This window comes from Coregonus lavaretus, assembly GCF_964263955.1.
Source record: "Coregonus lavaretus genome assembly, chromosome: 38".
In the NCBI taxonomy this organism is placed as follows: domain Eukaryota; kingdom Metazoa; phylum Chordata; class Actinopteri; order Salmoniformes; family Salmonidae; genus Coregonus; species Coregonus lavaretus.
Window position 1 is genome coordinate 7,185,006 of NC_140025.1, and position 24,213 is coordinate 7,209,218.

At 41.4% G+C, this 24,213-nt stretch overlaps 1 protein-coding gene across 1 annotated transcript; it reads left to right on the top strand.

Moving 5' to 3' along the window:
- The first annotated feature begins 3,080 nt into the window (after nucleotides 1-3,080).
- On the top strand, nucleotides 3,081-23,928 carry LOC311112404 (glutaminase kidney isoform, mitochondrial-like). Its single transcript, XM_084155513.1, has 17 exons — nucleotides 3,081-3,537; nucleotides 8,485-8,581; nucleotides 9,052-9,170; nucleotides 11,445-11,574; nucleotides 11,708-11,787; nucleotides 12,090-12,253; nucleotides 14,266-14,324; nucleotides 17,365-17,397; nucleotides 17,512-17,570; nucleotides 18,120-18,186; nucleotides 18,323-18,373; nucleotides 19,547-19,723; nucleotides 20,079-20,210; nucleotides 20,316-20,408; nucleotides 20,640-20,701; nucleotides 20,933-21,073; nucleotides 21,657-23,928. The coding sequence occupies exons 1-17, from the start codon at nucleotides 3,221-3,223 to the stop codon at nucleotides 21,811-21,813; spliced, it is 1,938 nt and encodes a 645-aa protein (XP_084011639.1). The 5' UTR covers nucleotides 3,081-3,220; the 3' UTR covers nucleotides 21,814-23,928.
- Nucleotides 23,929-24,213: the final 285 nt, after the last annotated feature.

The following is a 24,213-nucleotide window of genomic DNA, read 5'->3' on the forward strand; positions in this document are numbered from 1 at the left end:
CTTCAGATGGGCCTGGACATGCGCTGGCTTGAGCAGGGGGACCTTGCGTGCGCTGCAGGATTTTAATCCATGATGGCGTAGTGTGTTACTAATGGTTTTCTTTGAGACTGTGGTCCCAGCTCTCTTCAGGTCATTGATCTCTGGAAGACTGAAACGGGTTTCCCTCAAGAATTTCCCTGTATTTAGCGCCATCCATCATTCCTTCAATTCTGACCAGTTTCCCAGTCCCTGCCGATGGAAAAACATCCCCACAGCATGATGCTGCCACCACCATGCTTCACTGTGGGGATGGTGTTCTCGGGGTGATGAGAGGTGTTGGGTTTGCGCCAGACATAACGTTTTCCTTGATGGCCAAAAAGCTCAATTTTAGTCTCATCTGACCAGAGTACCTTCTTCCATATGTTTGGGGAGTCTCCCACATGCCTTTTGGCGAACACCAAACGTGTTTGCTTATTTTTTTCTTTAAGTAATGGCTTTTTTCTGGCCACTCTTCCGTAAAGCCCAGCTCTGTGGAGTGTACAGCTTAAAGTGGTCCTATGGACAGATACTCCAGTCTACGCTGTGGAGCTTTGCAGCTCCTTCAGGGTTATCTTTGTTGCCTCTGATTAATGCCCTCGTTGAATGGTCTGTGAGTTTTGGTGGGCGGCCCTCTCTTGGCAGGTTTGTTGTGGTGCCATATTCTTTCAATTTTTTAATAATGGATTTAATGGTGCTCCGTGGGATGTTCAAAGTTTCTGATATTTTTTTATAACCCAACCCTGATCTGTACTTCTCCACAACTTTGTCCCTGACCTGTTTGGGGCTCCTTGGTCTTCATGGTGCCGCTTGCTTGGTGGTGCCCCTTGCTTAGTGGGGTTGCAGACTCTGGGGCCTTTCAGAACAGGTGTGTATATATATACTAAGATCATGTGACAGATCATGTGACACTTAGAATGCACACAGGTGGACTTTATTTAACTAATTATGTGACTTCTGAAGGTAGTTGGTTGCACCAGATCTTATTTAGGGGCTTCATATCAAATGGGGTGAATACATATGCACGCACCACTTTTCCGTTATTTTTTTTTTTTTGAAACAAGTTATTTTGTTTCATTTCACTTCACCAATTTGGACTATTTTGTATGTTCATTACATGAAATCCAAATAAAAGTATATTTAAATTGCAGGTTGTAACACTATATTTACATGACACTTCAGTCATTTAGCAGAAGCTCCCATCACATATCACTACATGACATAATGCAATGCATAATACAATGCAAAATACAACATTATATACAAAAATGTATGTGTCTCTTCACAGTCCCCATCATATCTGGTTTTTGAATCTGGTTTTATTGCTAGTTTTAGTTACCTGGGATGGCAGAGAGTTCTAGTGCCCTGGTGGCCTCTAACGAGCACGGCAGTGGAAGATATCTTGACAAGGTTAGCACAGGAGTACGGTGTTCAACAAACACACTAGCTGGTAAGTCATCACAAGACAAGGAAGCCTGATATCCTCTGATAAAAGGGATAGGTACTTTCCCTCTGGAGGGATAGGTACCTTCTGGCCAATGGTTATCCTATATTAGCCAGGATGACGGATACACAGCCTTGGAGGGCGAATTTCGCATTCTGACCCACAGGTCACAGGCTGTACACACAACTCACACAGAGTTTAGCTTACCCTCCAGGCACCTGGGAAGATGCAATCCGAAAAACAGGAGCAGCGGAGCAGTCAATTTGTGCAATACAGCTAAGCTAATTTTGAAGAAGAAATAAGAGGCAATGCGTGGTCTGATGAATGGTTTAATATGAACCACGGGCCCGTCCTCCCACGCGGTCACGTCACTGGCGTGACTTTGTTGTTTGTGATTATTACTCGACCTGTGAGGTCAATGGATATAATCCATACTTTCAACCATACTGACATGCTATCCGGAATCCTTGGGAAGTCCGTACCCCATTGAAGTTGACATTTTAAAGGTAAGTGTTAAGGTTAGGGTAAGGTAAGGGGTTAGGGTTTAGGGTAGGGACATCCAAAGGATACCGGATAGCACTGACCTTTATCTAACGCGCTTTAGTTAGCCTAAAGTCGATTTCAATGGTTTTCCAGTGTGTTTGTTGCAATTATTTATTGATGTGCATCAGTTGTAGCATGTTAATGTTAATATGTTTTATGGATTTAAAAAATAATAATTAAGCAATAAGGCAATATGGGGTGTGGTATATGGCCAATATACCACAAGGGTATATTCCAGCCAATCAGCATTCAGGGTTTGAACCACTCAGTTTTAATAGACAGCTATTAACCGACATTTTGGTTACTAAACAACTAATTGACAGACGTTGGTTCAATTATTTAAATTCCTTTTAGTTAAGGGTTTTTTGTGAGCCCAACACGCCATTTCTCTAGAGAGAAATCAAATCATTCACAAGAGAAATGAAGTCAATAACTATATGGGACGCTGGGCTGAAGGGAGTTGTAGTTTTCACTAAGAAAATATTCAACCTAGTTGAGCACAGAAACATGGTGTGGTAATTAAATACAATGAACATAATCACTTGTTGTATCGCCCACCAAGCAAGGAGTTTCTGTATGGAGGTCAATGAGAGAGTGTCGAATTTGGTCAACAACAAAAAATGAATGGCTTATTTGCTACACGTAGGACACGTGACATCCCGGCAACTTTGGAAGAAAAAAACACTTTATATCCGAGTTGTCTCATGGATTGAGGCTAGTAGCATAGCATTTTCGCCATTAAATACAGGCGGTTGACGTCAACAACCGTCATCGAATATTCAAAAATAAATTACAATAATTAGATGTATCCACCAATCCAAAGAAAGGATAGACAGCCCGCTGTGCCGATTTGTGGACAACGACTCCCATAGTTAGGGCGGCGGAGAGACGTGTATCTTGTCAGTATATTCATAATCATTGGTCATATTCACCTGGTATATTTGAAGCCATGATGCACGGGAAATTAGCATGAATGACAGCCAACAAGACCAGCCAATCTGAGGGTGATTTACGCGCTAACAGGAGCCAATAGGAGTCGAGTTGGGCGTGAATGAGAGGTTTTTGTCCACTAGAAAACATCTGAGAATCGTGACTCACTGACTGAACGGTTCTTCACGACCGAGACCCAACGCATTTGGAATATATTGCTTCATATTTATTCAATATCTAGCTAGCTTAGTTATAAACCGTTCCACTATTTAGCTTGATAGGATTGAAATGTTACATTTTCGGTCTTCGGTAGTGCTCAAGGAGTTGTTTCAATCCAACCTGAAGCGCCCTTTGACAGGTATCGCCAGAAAGTCATCACCATCAGTCGCGTATTGCTTTAGCACCGCCTGTACAGATGTCAGATCCGTGACCAAAGTAAAGTGTGTCCAGCATGCGGTTGGATGGAGAGCTACGCCATACACTACCAACACCCACGGAACTCGGAACCTCTCCACCAAGAGCCATAACGGTTCACCGCCAACGGACACCAAAAATGACACCGCCACCAGCAATGAAACCGCCACCAAGGAGGCAGCTGCGGAGAAGTGAGTACCGTTAGCTAGCCGGTACAGCTGATAAAGAATGAAATACAGTATCTTAAGCTATGCAATTATACTTACCTGTGGGGGAGTTCTTTACGTTCTATCCAGAATAATCACATGGACTGAGTCTAGCAAGCTAGATTGGTTTCTAATGAACTGCAATAAATTATACAGTCCTCATTTGTCTAGAGATGTTGTTAACCTGACCAGTGTGTCCTGATAGTTTCAGTTCTGAAGAGTCGATGAGACCCATATCACAACAGTCCTGCACACCTGTGCTGGCCTCATACAGCGTCTTTGCTTTTGGTGTTGATACAGCTAGGAGGATGCATGCATAGATAGGCCTCACGCCTCATAAAATTAATCAAGCAGAATAGCGTCTTCCAGGGAACTGTTGGTGAATTTCACATAAGCCCCCTTTATAAGCCTAGACCTATGTTCATTTAGTCATGCAGTCTAGTCTGTGTGGTGAAGGTTATGCATTAATTTGGGATGTTATGAAATGATAATGTCTATAAAACAGCACTGTTATAATATAATAATAATAATATTATTATAACAGTAAGAGCCTATAATAACATGACTATAGAACAGTTCATATCTGGCAGGAATAATTGTAAAGTCAGGTACACTCCTTCAGGCCTTAGTCTATATCAGAAAGGGATTTTCATTCTCCCCAGAGATAGAGACCTGATTGCCTGTAGTGTTCAGTCAATGACACCTGGAGGTCACCTGGAGGTCGGTCATCAAGCAGTGTTTTTATTGTTTGCTAGAGAAAGCTCTCTCCGTCTGTTCTCTCTGTTATAAGTGTCATTCTACTTGAATACTGAACAGCCTCTCTCATTCTATAGTGTCTTGGTGGCTATATAGCATGGTAATAATGGCATGATAATAACAGTTGTTGGGTGTTTCAACAACTTGTATGTTTTGGACACATCTTGTCATTGGAAATCTCCATTTGAGTTGGCATATCATGAATATCTTATCAGATAGTGAGTATTTGTTCTCATCGTGTTAGGCCAGCTGATAAGGTAGACTATTTATGTACTGCCAAAGGCAACTGTCCAATATTAGTTCTGTCCATGGTGACAGGGACCACTTTGCTATTTAAAAAGACCTGGGTAAAGGGTAGGCTATTGAATGTCCATTATGAGCAAATAATTTGATCAAATCTACTCTCAGCCAATCTTGCAGAGTCAGACACTTTAGAATCCTGGAAGTCTATTACCATGGAGACCGTCTCAGATCTGGCACTGCAGACTGGGCAGAGTGGTGCTTGCTGCATCAGAATGGGTAGAATGGCATTTTGGATCTAGTGTGACAGTCAGTGGGGATTTGGGAATGGGGATGGCTGTCATCTAGGGGGCTACCATTTTGGAATTATAATGGATGTGGCTTTACATAGGCTACAGTGTATTATCCTGATGACCATCTCTTTGACAATGGATCTGTTTCCTAGCATTAAGGCCTAGCTTTAATAGGCTGGGTGGGATTTTAGGCTTGGAGGGATCTTACATCCAATTTAGATGTGAAATCATTAGGCCATACCAACTAGCCTGATTGGGGTAATGCAAGTTTATTGCATAATTTCTCACTTCAAAAACTGACATGACTCGCCTAACAATTCCCTGCTGCCAAAGCCTGCCCATCCCCTTGTGCAGCTGTCACACTTGGGCATTGCTACTATTGCCCCAGTCGGTGGCTTTAATTTGAGCATCATGTCATAGTCACCAATAACTCTTTGACCCTGGGAGAGCTGGTACAGCGAACAGTAATACAATAGCCCCAGACAAGAACGAGAAGAGTGTTCTCTCTCTAGACCCAGTTTCTAATCATACATAACATTTGATGGCTCAATTTGATTCATTCTCCCACAGAGGTTTGCAGGTATCCTATCCTAATCCTACTCACTCAACGTTGTGCTGTGATTGGAGTCCCTCTAATGAGTAAAACAAAATAGTCACATGATAATGGGGACAGGAACTCCTGAGTTTACTCATGCATTTTACTGCAGACAGATGTAGAGACGCCCTAGGCTATTAATGCTGCCAGGAATAGGCTCACTCTCTCTGTCACATCCATTAAGTTTGCTTTTTACCAGAACACAAATGCATCTACTGGTAATGATATGCCTCATTGCCCACAGCTGAGCAGGCACCCTTCTTGTTTTATCCATGGTCAATTTGCTTTAGCTGTTGTCAACCAGCTGTCGTACATTATTGACAACAACAACATCCTCCGTCAGGGTAGGTTCAGTCACAGGTACACAAACATTAGGCCTAGTCAGTCCAAATGGGTCCTCTGCTGGAAGGTAGCCTAGGTAGGCCTATAGCTTTGTGCCTAGAAAGGAATTATCAATACACAGTCTATAGGCCTAAGCCTATTGGTCCATTTGAAGGTTTTTCCTTTTCTGGTTTTGCATTGTATCTGTTTTAAAGTACCATCACCAAAGCTGTTTTTTCTGTTCCTGGGTTGCATTGTGTTAGCGTGTGCAGCTGCAGCATATTGTGAGTGAATAGAGATGGAGTCCTTCAGACTGCCCTGACTCAGATTGATTTTTGTGGTTCCCTCCTGTCAACAGACTATGATCAATGCACTTTGGACCAATTTGCAGTGACATCTTGGAGGCGGTGAAACCAGGCTGATAAATTGGGTCGAATAAAAATGGTAGCCATAAGGACTCAATCAAGTCGGTTAATGTTTGTGTCAGGCGCAAACATATTAATCAGAGCTCTGCCTTGAAGTTGCGAGCATTTAGGCCTATGACCATGTTAATAATGTCATCTCAAGAATTGCAGGCTAGCCCACATAAATAATTATATTTTGCATTGATTGTTCATTTAATTTGGTCACTGTTGAAGTAGTCACGCTGCCTTGTTCTTACTTATTGAACTCAATTGAACTCCAGTGTATAAATAGCACAGTAGATGTGTGTAACACACTGACTGTAGGCTAGGCTTGGCAGCTTTCCCAAGTATTAATGAGGATCAGTGACACCAAGTCATAGCCTCTGGTCACCAGAAACTATGGCCAGGGATACCAAGCACTCTTTGCAGGAGAGACCCAAAAGTGGGGCAGGCAGCGTGCTGTTGTAGGCTGAGGGCTAGGCTATGTGGCGGGCTCCGTGCAGGGCTTCTGATGAGGCACACTCTCTACATGCTGCACACAGTTGACCTCACAAAGCTGCAGGGAGATAGAGGAGAGGAGTGGGGGGAGCGGGGAGAGGAAGGAGGGGAGCGGGGAGAGGAGAGGAGAGGAGAGGAGAGGAGAGGAGAGGAGAGGAGAGGAGAGGAGAGGAGAGGAGAGGAGAGGAGGCCAGCTAAGGCTGAGTGAGAATTAATTAACGGAGCATAATCAGCACCAGTCCAGATGTTTCACACCTGCTAATAGCCTGTCTGTTTGGACTTCCTATTATCCTGGGGTGAGGGCAAGGGCTTGGAGACATGAAGCACAGAGGGTGATGTCCATATGGGCAGTTTGGAACACAACATACGTCCTCAGTTTAATGATTTGTTTTACAGTGTTCTTTGCTGGAAGGGAATAAAGATTTTTTTCGGTTCTGCCATGCCATGGTTTTCACTGTTGTTGTGCAGTGTTGGACGTGGCCTAAATATTGAATGTGTATGTTAATCCATGAATCAGTGTGTCTATCAGTAGGCCTATCTGCCACTGAGTTTGTTCTAATGCCACTCACTTACTCTTCATATTTTCTCTCCTTTTTCGTTTCATCCACTTGCTTTGCCTTGGTGTGTAAGTATATGTCTCAATTTATATATTCATTTTCGTGTAGATGTACTGTAGTGTTTCCAGGCTAAGCCTTGCGGCTGCTGAGTGCTCTCTCTTCATTTCTCTACCTCGAAATGTCCTCAGCCTCTACAAGCGACTGCGCTTGACTTCCCCAGCTGCCCCCACTGACTGTTTGTTCTAGCATTCCTCTCTGGCAGGCATCAGCCATCCAGAAATGACTCCAGAAATGGACCAATGACCACAATCAAATAGGCCTTATCAAAACATTTGACATGGAAATGATAAAGAATCATAATCATTCAAGAATAGGACTCAAAACTAACGAATACGGCTTAAACAACCCCCAAAATGGAAGAGATCCTATTAAACAACAACAGCAACAACAACAACAAACTGAAAGACATGCAGTGTCCGGAGTCTGAGTCATTCCTGGGTAGCTGATGAGTGGATTTGACCCTCTACCTCTATTAAAGCCCTTCATCATTTTTGAAACGTTGTGACGTCTTCTTAATCGCTAGGGCAGGCTACGGAGCTGGGTTACTATAGCTCTATTGCCTGTCTGTCCCATGATGCATTGCGGGACTGACTAAGCCTGAGCTCCCACCCACCTCCTTCAGAGATCCGATTTGGTGTATGGTGAATCATTATGAAATACATACACCTCGTTTTAGGCCTAACTACAGTATTTGTCCTATCTATCTACCTCTAACATACTGTACTAACTCTTCTCTCCCAGAGTGAGTGGAACGGATTTGGAGCTGCTATGCATAATACCAGTCAGTAAATAGGGTGATGACTCACCTCAAGCCCCCGGGCATTAGCTAAAACTTGACACTATAATTTGTAACTGATATGCATGTATTTAAATTGACATGAAACCAACAAAGCTTACCTTATTTATGTTTGAAGATCCTTGCAAACAAGATATTGTCTGTTCAAATTCTCTGAACTCTCCTTGAACCATTCAAGTGACATTCTAACTGAACCTATCTGACTGGTGTTTTGGAAGCAGTGTTCAAACCCTTTCCTTAAAGCTGGGACTGTAACGCCAAATACTCACCTCCTCTCCTCTACAGTATTATAGCTAGTTAACCCTGGCCCCCTGCTGCAGTTCCCAATTGCCTTTAGAGAACCTTGGCCGTTACTCACTCACTGTATGTTTGTGTGTGTGTGTGTGTGTGTGTGTGTGTGTGTGTGTGTCAGGAGAAGGAAGGCAGGCATCCTGCCCAGTCTGGAGGATCTGCTATTCTATACCATCGCCGGGGGCGCTGAAAAAATCCCAGCTCACAAATTCACCACAGTGAGTGTCAGGCCAGAGCCAACCAGGCAGCCACATGGTTGGGCCAGCTGGATGGTAGTATAGCAATGGTGCCTGCTGTGTCATGGTTACTGCCACAGCCTTATACTGTATATCTGAATATAAGGCTTGTTACTACTCTGGCTGTACCAGGAAGCAATAGTTCACTCATGTCTGGCCCCTTGCTTGGGCTGACATTCATAGAATTAGATTCTTGTTAGATTAGAATTCATTCTATTTCTATGGTGAAATGTTGATCTCCCGCTATCTGGCATGGAAGAGCAGTTTATTCAATAGGCCTTATTAGTCTTGACATTTACATTGGATCCCTCCAAAAATATAGCGTAATATACCATTAAATTGTCAAGTTATAACCTTGTTATAAGCATGACATTAAACATAATAAACATGTTGTAAACATGTAATACATATGATAATCGTCAGCCCCCTGACATGAACCATGCTTTCTGCAGGCGCTGAAAGCCACAGGGCTTCGGACCGGAGACCCCCGGCTGAAGGAATGTATGGAGAACCTGAAAGTCATCATGAAGACCACCTCAGACGGAAACCTGGACCGACACCTCTTCAAGAAGTAAGACACTCTAGAGCTGGGATGTAGAACAAGTTAGTTCTAGTTCCAGAACCCTCTAGACCTAGAACAGAAGGCTTTAGTGGTCATTTGATATGTCAAGCACTGTTTGTAATTTAGTTATTTGTGTGCCTCCTTTATTTGAACACAGTTCATGTAGGCCATAACTTATTCAGGTTCCTTAGAAGCATTTGGACATTTCAATGCATTCCAAGTCATGAATGATTCATCATCTTTCAGGCTTTATAAGGAAGCATAAGGAAGCCTAGTCCTTTCAGATTGTCAAGGTCATATCAATCCCATTAATTTTAACATATCCTTGTTACAAAAATAATAAATGGCAATTTGTCAAGAGACTCATCTCTACGATCACAAGAACTGTCATTTCCAGATCAGCTGATATTTGCTTCTTCATTAAAGTAGTTCAACAAAAAGATTGTTCCTATTTACAACTCTAGGACATACCATGTGACATAGCACACATAGCCCAGTGACCGCTTGAGAAACCACTCTGTAGGCAAGCCCCCCTGCAGGATACAGATCATAAGACAACACACTAGGAGCTACACAAACATGCTAGGAGGAGCTGCAGTAGATTTGACTGGAAGCCATCTGGGAGGAAACTATTTATAGGCAAGAGAAGCCTATACAGTAAACACACCAGTGGGCGCATACAGTAGCAGAGATAGGAGAGGGTAAATAGATATCTGATTTCATACAGTAGCAGGGATAGGAGAGGGTAAATAGATATCTGATTTCATACAGTAGCAGGGATAGGAGAGGGTAAATAGATATCTGATTTCATACAGTAGCAGGGATAGGACAGGGTAAATAGATATCTGATTTCATACAGTAGCAGAGATAGGAGAGGGTAAATAGATATCTGATTTCATACAGTAGCAGAGATAGGACAGGGTAAATAGATATCTGATTTCATACAGTAGTAGGGATAGGACAGGGTAAATAGATATCTGATTTCATACAGTAGCAGAGATAGGAGAGGGTAAATAGATATCTGATTTCATACAGTAGCAGAGATAGGAGAGGGTAAATAGATATCTGATTTCATACAGTAGCAGAGATAGGACAGGGTAAATAGATATCTGATTTCATACAGTAGTAGGGATAGGACAGGGTAAATAGATATCTGATTTCATACAGTAGCAGAGATAGGAGAGGGTAAATAGATATCTGATTTCATACAGTAGCAGAGATAGGAGAGGGTAAATAGATATCTGATTTCATACAGTAGAAGAGATAGGAGAGGGTAAATAGATATCTGATTTCATACAGTAGCAGAGATAGGAGAGGGTAAATATATATCTGATTTCATACAGTAGCAGGGATAGGACAGGGTAAATAGATATATGATTTCATACAGTAGCAGAGATAGGAGAGGGTAAATAGATATCTGATTTCATACAGTAGCAGGGATAGGAGAGGGTAAATAGATATCTGATTTCATACAGTAGCAGGGTAAATAGATATCTGATTTCATACAGTAGCAGGGATAGGACAGGGTAAATAGATATCTGATTTCATACAGTAGCAGGGATAGGAGAGGGTAAATAGATATCTGATTTCATACAGTAGCAGGGTAAATAGATATCTGATTTCATACAGTAGCAGGGATAGGACAGGATAAATAGATAGCTGATTTCATACAGTAGCAGGGATAGGACAGGGTAAATAGATATCTGATTTCATACAGTAGCAGGGATAGTACAGGGTAAATAGATATCTGATTTCATACAGTAGCAGGGTAAATATATATCTGATTTCATACAGTAGCAGAGATAGGAGAGGGTAAATATATATATCTGATTTCATACAGTAGTAGGGATAGGACAGGGTAAATAGATATCTGATTTCATACAGTAGCAGAGATAGGAGAGGGTAAATATATATCTGATTTCATACAGTAGCAGGGATAGGACAGGGTAAATAGATATCTGATTTCATACAGTAGCAGAGATAGGAGAGGGTAAATAGATATCTGATTTCATATAACATCTTATACAAATCTATGAGCTAATTCCTCACAGTTATCTATTCCCTGTATCATGTGTACAATAACAATGTAGTAATATATGCCATTTAGCGACTTGCATGCGTAGAGTTTCGTATGGATGGCCCCAGCAGGTATTAAACCTGCAACCCTGGCGTTGCAAGTGCCATGCTCTACCAACTGAAGCACACAGGACTCTGTGTGTTACACTAGTCATAAGGAGACTCTGGTACCTAACATAAACACCACCGTCTCCTTTTCTCTTCCAGGTGTGTCCAGAGCAACATCGTGCTGCTTACCCAGGCCTTCAGGAAGAAGTTTGTTATCCCCGACTTTGTGTCCTTCGCCTCCGAAATCGACGCGCTCTATGAGAATGCCAAAAACCTGGGAGGGGGACAGGTGGGTGAGGGAGAGGCCCCGGGGTCAGTGAGACGGCATGGTGATGGTGGTGATGATCATTTCCTGTTTAAATGCCCATGGGGACTGGTAAGTGTTGAAATGTTGTTGCCTTGTGTTTTGTTTTGTTGTGTAGGTGGCTGACTACATTCCCCAGCTGGCAAGGTTCAGCCCGGACCTCTGGGCCGTGTCCATATGCACTGTGGATGGACAAAGGTACAGTAGCTATAGTCATGTTTAACAAGTAGTAAACATGTAGTAACCTACATTTGTATTTCTATAACCAAGATGGAGCACTTCCTTGACTTACAGTATAGTGTTCCTGTCAAACTGTTATAGCATTCCTGTTCCTGTCACTGACATTGTGACAATGTCAATGACAATGTCACACATTGTAAAGTAGCTCATTAGTTACCCTACATAATGAGGCATTCATTCGTATTGTTGCAATTTTCCTCTGCTTATTGCTTTTATCTCCTGGTTCCCCCACTCATCCCCTCTCTCCATCCCTTCTTTAGACACACAGCAGGTGACACCAAAGTCCCGTTCTGCCTGCAGTCGTGTGTAAAGCCGCTGAAGTATGCCATCGCCGTGCACGACCACGGGACAGATTATGTGCACCGTTTCATCGGCAAGGAGCCCAGCGGCCTGCGCTTCAACAAACTATTCCTTAACGAGGAAGGTGAGGGACGCACGTATAGAGATATAAAATACTAGAGTGGCTGGTGTCATAAAACCTACAGAGCTCCAGAATGAGATTCTGTATTTCTATGGTCGCAGGCAGCACCAGTCTGTCTGGAGCTCCACTGCTCACTGTGTGGATGTTCATTTCACACGCAGAACTGACAACAGAGGTGTTAGTTACGATGCAGTGCTGCTCAGGTGGTCCTATTTTACTTCAAACCTAGCATACCCCTGTGAAAAGATAATGTCCTTTCATAGAATCATTTATATTTTGTATACATACATTGGACAAGGCAGTTGTCCGGGTTGATTAATAGATAGAAAGTAGTCCCTCTGGGTGGGTTGTCATGTGATTCAGTGAAAGGTGATCCAGCCTGTGGTGCAGTCTGTTGCCATGGTAATGTTATGTAATCTTAATGAGAGGTGTTGGTGCAGCCGGATAGAATCAGTACATAGGCTCTCAATGTCCATACGCTCTACTCAATCTGCAATAGTCTACATAGACCTAGAGAATAACAACAACTTCATGTATACTCCTGAGTGGCGCAGTGGTCTAAGGCACTGCATCACAGTGCAAACTGTGCCACTAGAGATCCTGGTTCGAATCCAGGCTCTGTCGCAGCCGGCCGCGACCGGGAGACCCATGGGGCGGCGCACAATTGGCCCAGCGTCGTCCAGGGTAGGGGAGGGAATGGCCGGCAGGGATGTAGCTCAGTTGATAGAGCATGGCGTTTGCAACGCCAGGGTTGTGGGTTCGATTCCCACGGGGGGGCAAGTATAAAAAAAATATATATGTATTCACTAACTGTAAGTCGCTCTGGATAAGAGCGTCTGCTAAATGACTAAAATGTAAATGTAAAAAATGTATCATATCTTTGATAAGATCCTAGTTTAAAGCTGGAATCCGTACTTGGTGAAACTGCCACGTTAGCTTGCGATATTACAACAACAAATACGTTTTTTTCCCTCTGACAAATTTGCACATCGTTGCACGCTCGATAGAACAGCAAAGTATGCAATGCGATTTATTTTTCTTTTTTCACAATGCTGGATGCTCCTCTCCTCCGTTTCATCAACAAAACAAAAGCAATAACAACTGTGCTGCCGTGAACAGTGTCAATGTTTCACCTTCTGCGGATTTCAGCTTTAAGTATAAAGCACATACAGAAGCTATCTGGAGAGCAGCAGTTGTCAAGCTCTCTCAAATCAAGCCTTATCTTTTTCAAATCAAATCAAGGCAATGCAACTCATTGCTCTGATTGCTGTGTTGGTTGGTAAATGATGCTATCTAGCTCTGTAGATTGTGACTCAGGTTTAGTACAGGGTTTCAGTAAATCCCAGGTCGGTTTTGGTTTTGATGTACTCTCTCCTATTGGCCATGTTATCTAATCAGTTTAGGCAACCTGCTAGCAGTGGTAGGAATGTTGTTGTTTCCTGGTTTTTGTGTGTGATTGCATAAGAAGATTAAAGGGTGTAGGGGATAGGGAAGGGGAAGTGGCGTAACACAACAGACCTACAGTGCAGCTAGTACTGAGCAGTGAGTTCATGGCTATGTACCTCAATATCACTAGTATGCTCTCTAGATTACAAAGGCAGCTGTGGTCCCATTAGCATTCATTCATTATCCATCTGATTGTTATTCTGCTAATTTCCTCACTTCAAGTTCAAAGTTACATGATCATTGGGCATATTTGCTTCGAACATTGAATGTGTTGAGTAAGGGCGGCAGGTAGCTTAGTGGTTAAGAGCGTAGTGCCAGTAACCAAAAGGTTGCTGGTTCTAATCCCCGAGCCGACTAGGTGAAAAATCTGTCAATGTGCCCTTGAGCAAGGCACTTAACCCTAATTGCTCCTGTAAGCCGCTCTGGATAAGAGCGTCTGCTAAATGACTAAAATGTAAATGTAATGTGTGGTGATTGTGAAGAAAATGTAACCTTGCTGTGTATGAATGTATACTCTGTCCACTGCATCTGTAAACATGTTATAATGTAATATACACTGATTTCCACAGATAAACCACATAACCCTATGGTTAACGCCGGCGCTATTGTGTGCACGTCCCTCCTAAAGGTAAATAACATTTGAATTTCAGATAATAATGTATGTTTTTTGAGGGGGAAACATTTGTTTAAAAAAAGAAACGTCGAACCATGCCATTGTTCAGTACAGTGGGTAGTTGTACCAATGCTAGGTTACATAATACGTTAGTTCAGTTCTGGACGTAGCTCGTCACCTCTGGAGTGACAAAGTTGTATTGAATTACATTCTAAATACATTTAAAAACAGGGGGGACTTCATTGCTTTAGCCAGATTACCAGCCTGCACTGTACTGTATATGGAGAGATTAAGACTAGATAATTCAGCTGAAAGGGGATTTGTTTGGTGAAAGCATCAGTGAGCTGCCTGCCTTTCAGTTATGCACATAGCCCATACAGTACACACAAGGCTGAGTTTGTGTGAGACAGCGCTAGCGTGTCAGATTGGTCTAACCAGCCCAGCCATACATTTAATCATGGGTAAAACTGCTTTGATATATGAATGAAAGATCAAAATGTGGGTGTGTTCTGTGCATCCGTCGTCTGCTTAAATCTTATGTCTGTGACCAGGCAGAGGCAAAGCCATGCTGGCTGGCTATTGGCTGAGAGGAGTAGAACATCTTTGCTATTGGCTATTAGTCAGGAAGTGCTGTTAGAAATAGCTTACTGTATGGGAGCAGTGCTCCCTCTGCTGCTGAAACTGTGATGAATTATCTGTGTGTTTATTATGAGATATTGTAGGGTAAAACACATTCACCTCCAATGCGTTGTAGGTGCCTCGCTGAAGACTAGAACCAAGAGGGGACACATACATGTATGTTGTGTGCATAAGTCTTCTGTAGTGTTGTTACTACATAACCCACCACCAGCCCATGTATCATATCCACACGAGGAACTACGTTTGTTTCATACTAAACTTTCAACAATCACATACCGTAAACTAAGCTAATGATACAAACTCTGTCCAAATGACTTCTCTTTCACCTTCAATGTATTCAGAGAAATAATACTTTTAGCTATTCTCTCTTAGCTCTTTAGATCTTCTTTCTCTGCAGAAATGAGGTTACATCTCCAATAATTAGTGGCTGCAACCTGTTGCAGGTACCTTTTTCTTACTGTATGTAGCCAAAGCCCATATATATATAGCTGTAGGGGCTAGTTTAACAGCACAACTGTCTGTCTTAGATGAAGACAGTGTAGGCACTACATTACCACCTTCAAAACAAGACTAGCACTTTGTTCCATATTTCAACGTAACATGGCATATGGACCCAGATAGATGAGGCTTGGCTACTCATCAATCTCAACCACAACCAAGCCAAGTTACTGAATGAAGCCTTGAGTTTTCTGGTTTGATTTGGGGTTGAACTCTGATGGAAAGGTGCTGTATGATTATCCTGTCTAAGAGTTTGTAGGAATAACACCTATAAGGAATAACAACTCTATAAGGAGTAATTAATGTTAACATTTTATTTTATTGATACTTGTGTCATACTGTACACTATGTACTCAATATGGTACATAGTACAGTACACAAAAGATTACACCTAGTGATATACAGATGTAGGATTTTAATTTGAGCCAGTTTGCTACAGCATGAATATAATCCTGCAACAACAGGAAATGTGAATTATTATGTGAATTATATAATTAATGGACATTTTTTGTAGGGGTTGATACATTTTTCGTTATGGCAAATCAAGTCTTGACATTTTAAAGTGAAAATAAATTACAAAATGTAGAAGCCTTTTTAAACCTTGAATACACTACAAGTTTGCATTTCCTGCTGTGAGTGATCAAATTAAGATCCTACATTTGTAGCCTATCAGTAATTTGGTTATTTGGATAGCACTCATTTGACTTGACAGGGTAATGATGTGGTATCTTTCTGCTTAAATCTTCATTATAACTTTAAACCAATCACTGTAACGGTTGCTAATGGTGGGCTCAATAATCAATCCACTGATTGGATGCCCCCACATTCTAATCTAATCTATTCAGTAATGTAGACCAGATCTGTCTCTCAAAATGTGGTTTCCCTATGGTAGATCTGGGACTAAACTATGGGAATGTTGTAATGTATTTTTGAAGCCTCGTTTGTGGTTTATTTGTTGTTGCATATTTTACAGCATTAAGATCTGTGGGAAATTATGACCACTGCCACAGGTCAATGACGTTGGTAAATGTTTTCTTTAAATTATTGAACAACACCTGGATTTGTTATAATAATTTGTCACCTCCATTTTACAAACGGTTTACAAACTGCTTATAACCTGATAATAAACAGAAAGGCAAGGATCCTAAAATATGTTTTTCAAAATTGTGATAGTACAAACGTGCCATTTTGTTTTGGATTGATTTTGTGTTTTATTGTTTGAATGTATTTAACTGATTTATTTGCCCTATTTGTATTATTAGAGTTAAATATAAAGTTTCCTTTCTGTAGTACCTCCTCTCCTCAGCTCACACTACATATCCCAGAAGTCAGTGTGTTCTACAATATTAAGTGATGACATCACTAATTAATCTGCACATATAGATCCATAACCTTCTACAACACACAGGATCAGCCACACACTAGCATACATCACATCACTAACTTTCAACAGACACTTAGACCCCTACAGTACATAGGCTACTTACACTACTACAGATTAACTTCACGTATACCTGTCTATGCAGAATTGCAGATATAAGGAATTGTATTTACCTGTGGTGCATTTTATCCCCATAACAGTCTGGTAGAATGGGCTACACATTGTTTTGCCTATTGTCTTTTGGTAGATTATTTTCTCATTTGAAAACCCTCGACTCTTTGATTAATGATTCATTTAGTCTCCTTCATATCCAACTAGCTAGTTGCCCACTAATCCTAAATATTTGTAATATTAGGACTAAACTTATTTTCTTTAGGGTACATACAGTTTTTTAAATAATGATTATTGCTAGATTTTGTAATGATATTGGTAATTTGATCTAGGAATAATTTGAATATGTCATAAGGTATTCCCACTAGCTAGGTGATATACTATATATCAAATTTGATAGTATGTGATTTTCTGTTTCTCTTTTAGCAAGGGGCAAGCAACGCTGAGAAATTTGATTACGTAAGTAACGCTACCCAGTTCTTTTATGTTTAGCCCTACGCTGCGCTGACTATTTGAGATGATCATCTTTGTAATGATGGGTATACTTTGTGACCTTTGGACTTTGTATTGCAGGTCATGAACTTCATGAACAAGCTGGCAGGAAACGAGTATGTGGGTTTCAGCAATGCCACGTGAGTTCTCAAGAGGAAGAACTGGGGTTGTGGTTTGGTTCAGCACCTTGGCTCACCACCATTGGCCAGGTGCCATGCCTTAGTAATCATCAATGTTGTTTTCATCACTAGATTTTTTAGTATGATTATCAGTTTCAATCAGTACTGTATTCTGCTTTAGAATAACCACCACAAAAACAACAACCATAGTGATAAATCTCGATCTCAACAACATCAAAAACCATAGCCACAGGAAGTAGTGGTGCTGAGGGTGCTGCAGCACCCCCTGAAAAGTTGCTAAAAGAAAATAACGTCAAAGAATGTAATAACATTAATAAAAGTAGTGCACTGGGCCTTTACTAGTCCTGTATTATCAGACCGATATAGCCGTCAGTAGTGCGGGCAAAACAATGATGTTGCACCGCCGCCGCCCCCACCCCCAAACTACTTCCTGTGGCTATGTCAACAACACAAATAGCTTTACTGGTTTGGGAAGTAGAATTGGAACCAAATTGGAATTGAACTTGAAACAGAACAGCTAACTAACAACACAACTCTCTTTGCACCCAGATTCCAGTCAGAGAGGGAGTCTGGGGATCGGAACTTTGCTATCGGCTACTATCTGAAGGAGAAGAAGGTTGGTGACAGCTGAAACAAGCACACACATTTTACATCAGTCAAATGTACCTTTTCTAGATCACTTGGACATTTTTACTAGGCATTTACTAGGCATTGTCTGACTGTCAAATCAAATCACTGTTGTTTCTTTCTAGTGCTTTCCAGAAGGGACAGACATGACTTCCATTTTAGACCTCTACTTCCAGGTGAGTATTTGTATTTGGCAGCAGCTACTCCAAACACATTAAGACACTTACATCACACATAAAACAAAAGATAAAACAGTACATCATATAACATTATTACACCACTACATATCTACAATACAAAATGTATAATACCACCATACAACAATATTACAATGTACGTGTGTGTGCTAGCGTTTGTGTGCATATGCGTGTGTCTCTTCACAGTCCCCGCTGTTCCATAAGGTGTATTTTTATATGTTTTTTAAAATCTGATTCTACTGCTTGCATCAGTTACCTGATGTGGAATAGAGTTCCATGTAGTCATGGCTCTATGTAGTACTGTGCACCTCCCATAGTCTGTTCTGGACTTGGGGATTGTGAAGAGATCTCTGGTGGCATGTCTGGGCTCTGCATGGGTGTCCGACAGCTCGGTTCATTCAGCTTGTCAACACTTCTTACAAAAACAAGTAGTGATGAAGTCAATTTCTCCTCCACTTTGAGCCATGAGAGATTGACATGCATATCATTAATGTTAGCTCTCCGTGTACATTTAAGGGCCAACCGTGCTGCCCTGTTTGTGGCACCTGACCACACAACTGAACAGTAGTTAGGGCCTGTATGACCTGCCTTGTTGATAATGTTGTTAAGAAGGCAAAGGAGCGCTTTATTATGGACAGACTTCTCCCCATCTTAGCTACTGTTATATCAAAAGGTTTTGACCCTGACAGTTTACAATCAGGATTACTCCAAGCAGTTTAGTCACCTCAACTTGCTACATTTCCATATTATTCATTTCAAGATTTAGTTGAGGTTTAGGGTTTAGTGAATGATTTGTCCCAAATACAATGCTTTTAGTTTTTTAAATATTTAGGACTAACTTATTCCTTGCCACCCATTCTGAAACTAACTGCAGCTCTTTGTTAAGTGTCGCAGTGATTTCACTCACTTTATTAGCTGACGTGTATAGTGTATAGTCATCCGCATACATAGACACACTGGCGCTGATGACAGTGTAGGTATACATGGTAAATTGGTGTTGGCATCGAGTGAGCATTTTTTCTTCAACATGGTTCAAGTTTGAAGCTGTATCATTTCAATGGGCTTTAGTGGAGAAACATCCTGTTTGTGTTTTTCTCTCTCTGTTAGCTGTTATTCCCTATTGTATATTAAAAGTATTCTATTCTACTCTAGCTGTGCTCCATCGAGGTGACCTGTGAAAGCGCTAGCGTCATGGCGGCCACCCTGGCCAACGGCGGCTTCTGTCCAATCACAGGCGAGCGCGTGCTGGGCCCGGAGGCGGTACGGAACACCCTGAGCCTCATGCACTCCTGCGGCATGTATGACTTCTCGGGACAGTTCGCTTTCCACGTGAGTCTCCAAGTTCCTTCCCTCAATACTTGCATTTGTTGATTTGACAGGGACCATGTACAACAGACTTTGCACCAGATTTGAGTTACAATACTAATTTGCAGTCCCCTAATTTTCCTTCCCCCTAGTTTAGCGTTGTTTCCTACTGTCTGTTTGGCCTGTTTTTGGCCTGCTGTTCTTTGTCGTTGTTCCCACTGTGTCTCCAATCTTTCACCATTTAAGCATTACACATTACACTGCAGTAGGTCTTCCACTTCATGATGTTTGTCCATCCACTGCTGTTCATTTATGCTGATATGTTTTGACACTGTTGTCTGCACTCCCTGTTAACCTCTTCCTCTATGCTGTCTGGCAGGTTGGACTTCCAGCTAAGTCAGGCGTGGCAGGGGGCATCCTGCTGGTGGTGCCCAACGTCATGGGTATCATGTGCTGGTCTCCGCCGCTGGACAAGCTGGGTAACAGTGTACGAGGCATCCAGTTCTGCACGGTACGAGAAACTGATAGCTTTCACTCTGTTGTCTCTCTTTCAATGATCTAATTGATTGATTGATGAAAACCAGCAGAAAGCCTGACAGTGATTGTTCTGTTCCAGGATCTGGTGTCCCTTTGCAACTTCCACAACTACGACAACCTGAAGCATTTTGTCAAGAAGCTGGATCCTCGCAGGGAGGGCGGAGACCAGAGGGTGAGTCGGGTTTTACTGGGAGCCTCTCTCTCCTTCTCCTGTCTTTTTCTACTTCCTTATGTTCAACAAGGTGCCTTCATGTATATGTAGTCAACCTATTCCCTCGAAAAGGCTGTCGTTGGACTGAGTGTTTTTTAAAGCAATAGTGCCATCCACTGGAAGATACTGATAGTGCTAAAGGAAAGTGGTTGACAGGCAAACTGATGCAAACTGCCTCTCTTTGTCTTTCAGGTGAAGTCGGTCATCAATCTTCTCTTTGCTGCGTACACTGGCGATGTGTCTGCACTGAGGAGGTACACAGCACTGCATTATCTCCATATTGGCCAATAAGCCCTTAAAAATAAGCTATGAAAGGAAATATGTCATGTTTTGACATCTTTGGAGAGTAAATGCCAAATCTGTCCCTGTGTCAGACAGAGACCTTGTAAGGTTTCCCTGTGTGTCTACATGGGGACTAGAGGTGGCGTGTGCTATTTTGGCTGCTGTAAAGTACTCATCCCTGTCCTTCTGTGGAATGTGTCCAGGTTTGCTCTGTCTTCCATGGACATGGAGCAGAGGGACTATGACTCCAGGACGGCCCTCCATGTGGCAGCAGCAGAAGGACATGTGGAGGTGGTCAAGTTCCTGTTGGAGGCATGTAGGGTCAACCCTGTTCCCAAAGACAGGTGAGCTTAGAATCAATGGCCCCAAAGACCACCCAGTGTCTGTCAATGTAGATGAGATCCAATGTCTCCAATGGACAAGAAGACATATTTTCAACCAGTGTCTGTCTGTAACCAGTTTTCCATCCAACTTTTTTATGTGAGTAAAGTACGTCGGATAAGAAATGTCCCGACAGGCTGGATGGAAACAGCAAATTTGTCGGTAAACTTTCCAAATGTCGACAAAATAAAATACGCTAGACAAGATGGGATATTTTTGTCTCTAAAATGTATTATGCAAGAAATGGTGGTGGAAACGCTTTTATGCGCAAATATTTATATAATAACCATCATATAGATGTAAACTTGGAGTCACACAATGATATGTTATGTGGTCCTCCCACTACGACTTGGGAAAGCATGCAGTTTATTAGTCTACAGGTGAAATAAGTTATGATGAACTTCACAGGGGGGTAAAAGTATTTTATTTAGCAGATTTGAGAATATTCGCATTAATATCTGTCGCCAATTAGATGAAAACCTAGATAATATAAAATGTGTCCATTTAAGAGCAGTGTTTACCATGTCTCTTGTCTGTTCCATCAAGGTGGGGTAACACACCGATGGAAGAGGCAGTGCACTTTGGACACCACGATGTTGTGACCATGCTCCAGGACTACAATAACAAGTACAGTCCACCGGGGGGCGCCACTGAGGACAAAGAGAAGGAGATATCGGAGAAGAACATTGACGGCCTATTATGAGCCAACTAATACTCTTATTTATTCATAGAAATTAAATAACTAGAACGGATGTTCCCATTGAAATTATATATGTGATCTGAGAGGCTTGGTCCTTCCCAGTCATTCTATTTCTATGGCCCCATTAACTATCTGGAAGATTTACTGTAAGTGTGTGGTCCCTTTGTCACGTCAGTGGTAGGTCACGTATACTGTTGATAATACTGTATTGTTGATTTTGTATAAAAGTATTGTATTTCTGTATTTTCAAAGACGACAATGTGTCCCAAAAATATATTTTGACTGACTTTTACCCAGATGTTTTTTGTTTTTTTGGTTGTTTCCTTTTTTATGTCGTACTGTTCACTCTGCGCAACTCTCCCTCTGTGTGTGTCGGCACTATGTGGAATGTATTTTCTACATTTAAGTGCACAAAACATTTCTCTTTATGTACAACAGTGTGTAAAACCTGAACGTATGCATAAGATAACGTGCAGATTTATGTAATGTGTGTATATCCCTGAAATTAAGATAATATCTGAGGTAGATGGATTCAGTGTAAATACTATTTATCTGTAGTGAAATCAAGTGACTCTCTCACTGGCACAGCTTTTGAAGAAAATTGATAAAGTCCACACGCTGTGCAGTTAGGCTTAAGTTTGGCTATATTGATGAGGCTGAATGCGTTATATAAACTTTACCACATGTTCACAGATCTAGGTAGCCTGGTCACAAATCTGTTTGTGCTGTATATGACACTGGCTATACAGTTGGCTATACAGCCCAGACAGATCTGGGACCAGGCTATCTATGGTTTAGGACCTCTGGTCTTTTGATTTAGGCCTAGTAGCTTCATATGAATTGAAAGTATGGCATTATGTGGAGTGAGTTTTGTTTTGCTGGTTTGCTATTTGATAGCTAGACATTTTTGCAAATTTTTCTTCAAAATGACAAAAGTTGTTTTTTCTTGATTGTTCTATAGTCTTATTTAAATTTTGAGTAGAAAGGGGTTTATTTATTTAAGTGTCAGCCAAAGCTGTTGTGTACGTTTGCTCCACCTGATAACAAAGTCAAGTCGGCAACTTTAAAAAAGAGAACATATCATAAGTGAGCCGCCTAATGCCCTGCAGAAGGTGTGGAGCCATGGCACAAAACCCACAGTCTGAGTTTCTCAGGAGCAATACAATACAATTCAACCAGCAGCCATGTGCTCTTTACAGACAGGTTTCCCACCTATGCTAATTCAAATTTTAGGGCAAAACATAAAACCCTTCAAAACATTGATTTATCACTTCATGGATACAGCAGTGTCAATGGCATTACTATCATGTCTTACCACACAAGTTTACTTATTTGTCAGCTATATGGTTTTACATGGATTTTATCTTCAGTTATAGACAGTTATTGACAGTGCATTACACTTTAATGAATGTTTTTAGTTCGGAACAACTCCACAATGGTGGACTTTAAATCTTGCCATACTCACCCAAAAGCCTATTTTGGGTAGAGATAAAATAGTTGTCATTATAGGCCTATATGAAAGCAGAACACTAAGACTATCCTACACATAACTAATGGAGCACTTTTTATGCTGATACGCACATTGATTGTTTAACTGTTTAGAGTGTAAAATAAACGTATAAGCGTATACTTGAAAAGTCAGGTTGTTTTGGTGAGAACTAGTCTGTTTGTGTGTATATATGTTTGTGTCATTGACTATGGGAGGGACAGCAACTACAAATCTGGTAATGACAGAGGGCATTGCATTCAAAATCTCAAGCCCTACACTATTGTACTAAAAGTACTCAGGCAACATACTTGTGATTTGATGAATGAATATGATATTGTTATTGAATAACTCATCTCAAGTGTTTAGTGTTGCTTTCATTGGATTTGACTTGACTTTGTATCCCCAGTCCCTGTTGCACAAGAAGCCTCGTATGTATGAGTGTTTATTGTTCATCTGTGTAGGTGCAGGTCAACTTCAACATTAACTAATTATTTTGAATGTACCACAGGTGTATACTGATGTCATCAGTTTGTTTGTTTTCATTCAAGTATATCTGCTTCAGCTGTGTGTTGCAGGCAATGGAGATATATTTATTTCAATGATCAAACAATAAATAAAGATACAACTTTAAAGATGGATGTTATCGCCCTTTACTCCCACTGTATATTCTTGAATATAGGGATCTTCATTAATTAATTTCATGAATGTTACAGTAGTTAAGTGCTCTATGTTTATACACATGTTACGGATACAGGTATCCTGTGTCCTGTGTTTTCCTCTCCTTCTGCCCTAATCACAGGTGTCCTGTATGTTCCTGATTGGTGGTCGTTGAGATGTCTGCTGATTGCTAAGGTGGACCAATCAGTGAACATTCCTCTGCATTGCACCACCTGTTGCTGGTTTTTCAATCACAC

Coding starts and splice junctions, on each gene's coding strand:
- LOC311112404 (XM_084155513.1), top strand. CDS start 3,221: ATGTTACATTTTCGGTCTTCGGTAGTGCTCAAGGAGTTGTTTCAATCC. Junction 20,702..20,932: donor GATGTGTCTGCACTGAGGAG/GTACACAGCACT, acceptor GAATGTGTCCAG/GTTTGCTCTGTCTTCCATGG. Junction 21,074..21,656: donor AACCCTGTTCCCAAAGACAG/GTGAGCTTAGAA, acceptor TGTTCCATCAAG/GTGGGGTAACACACCGATGG.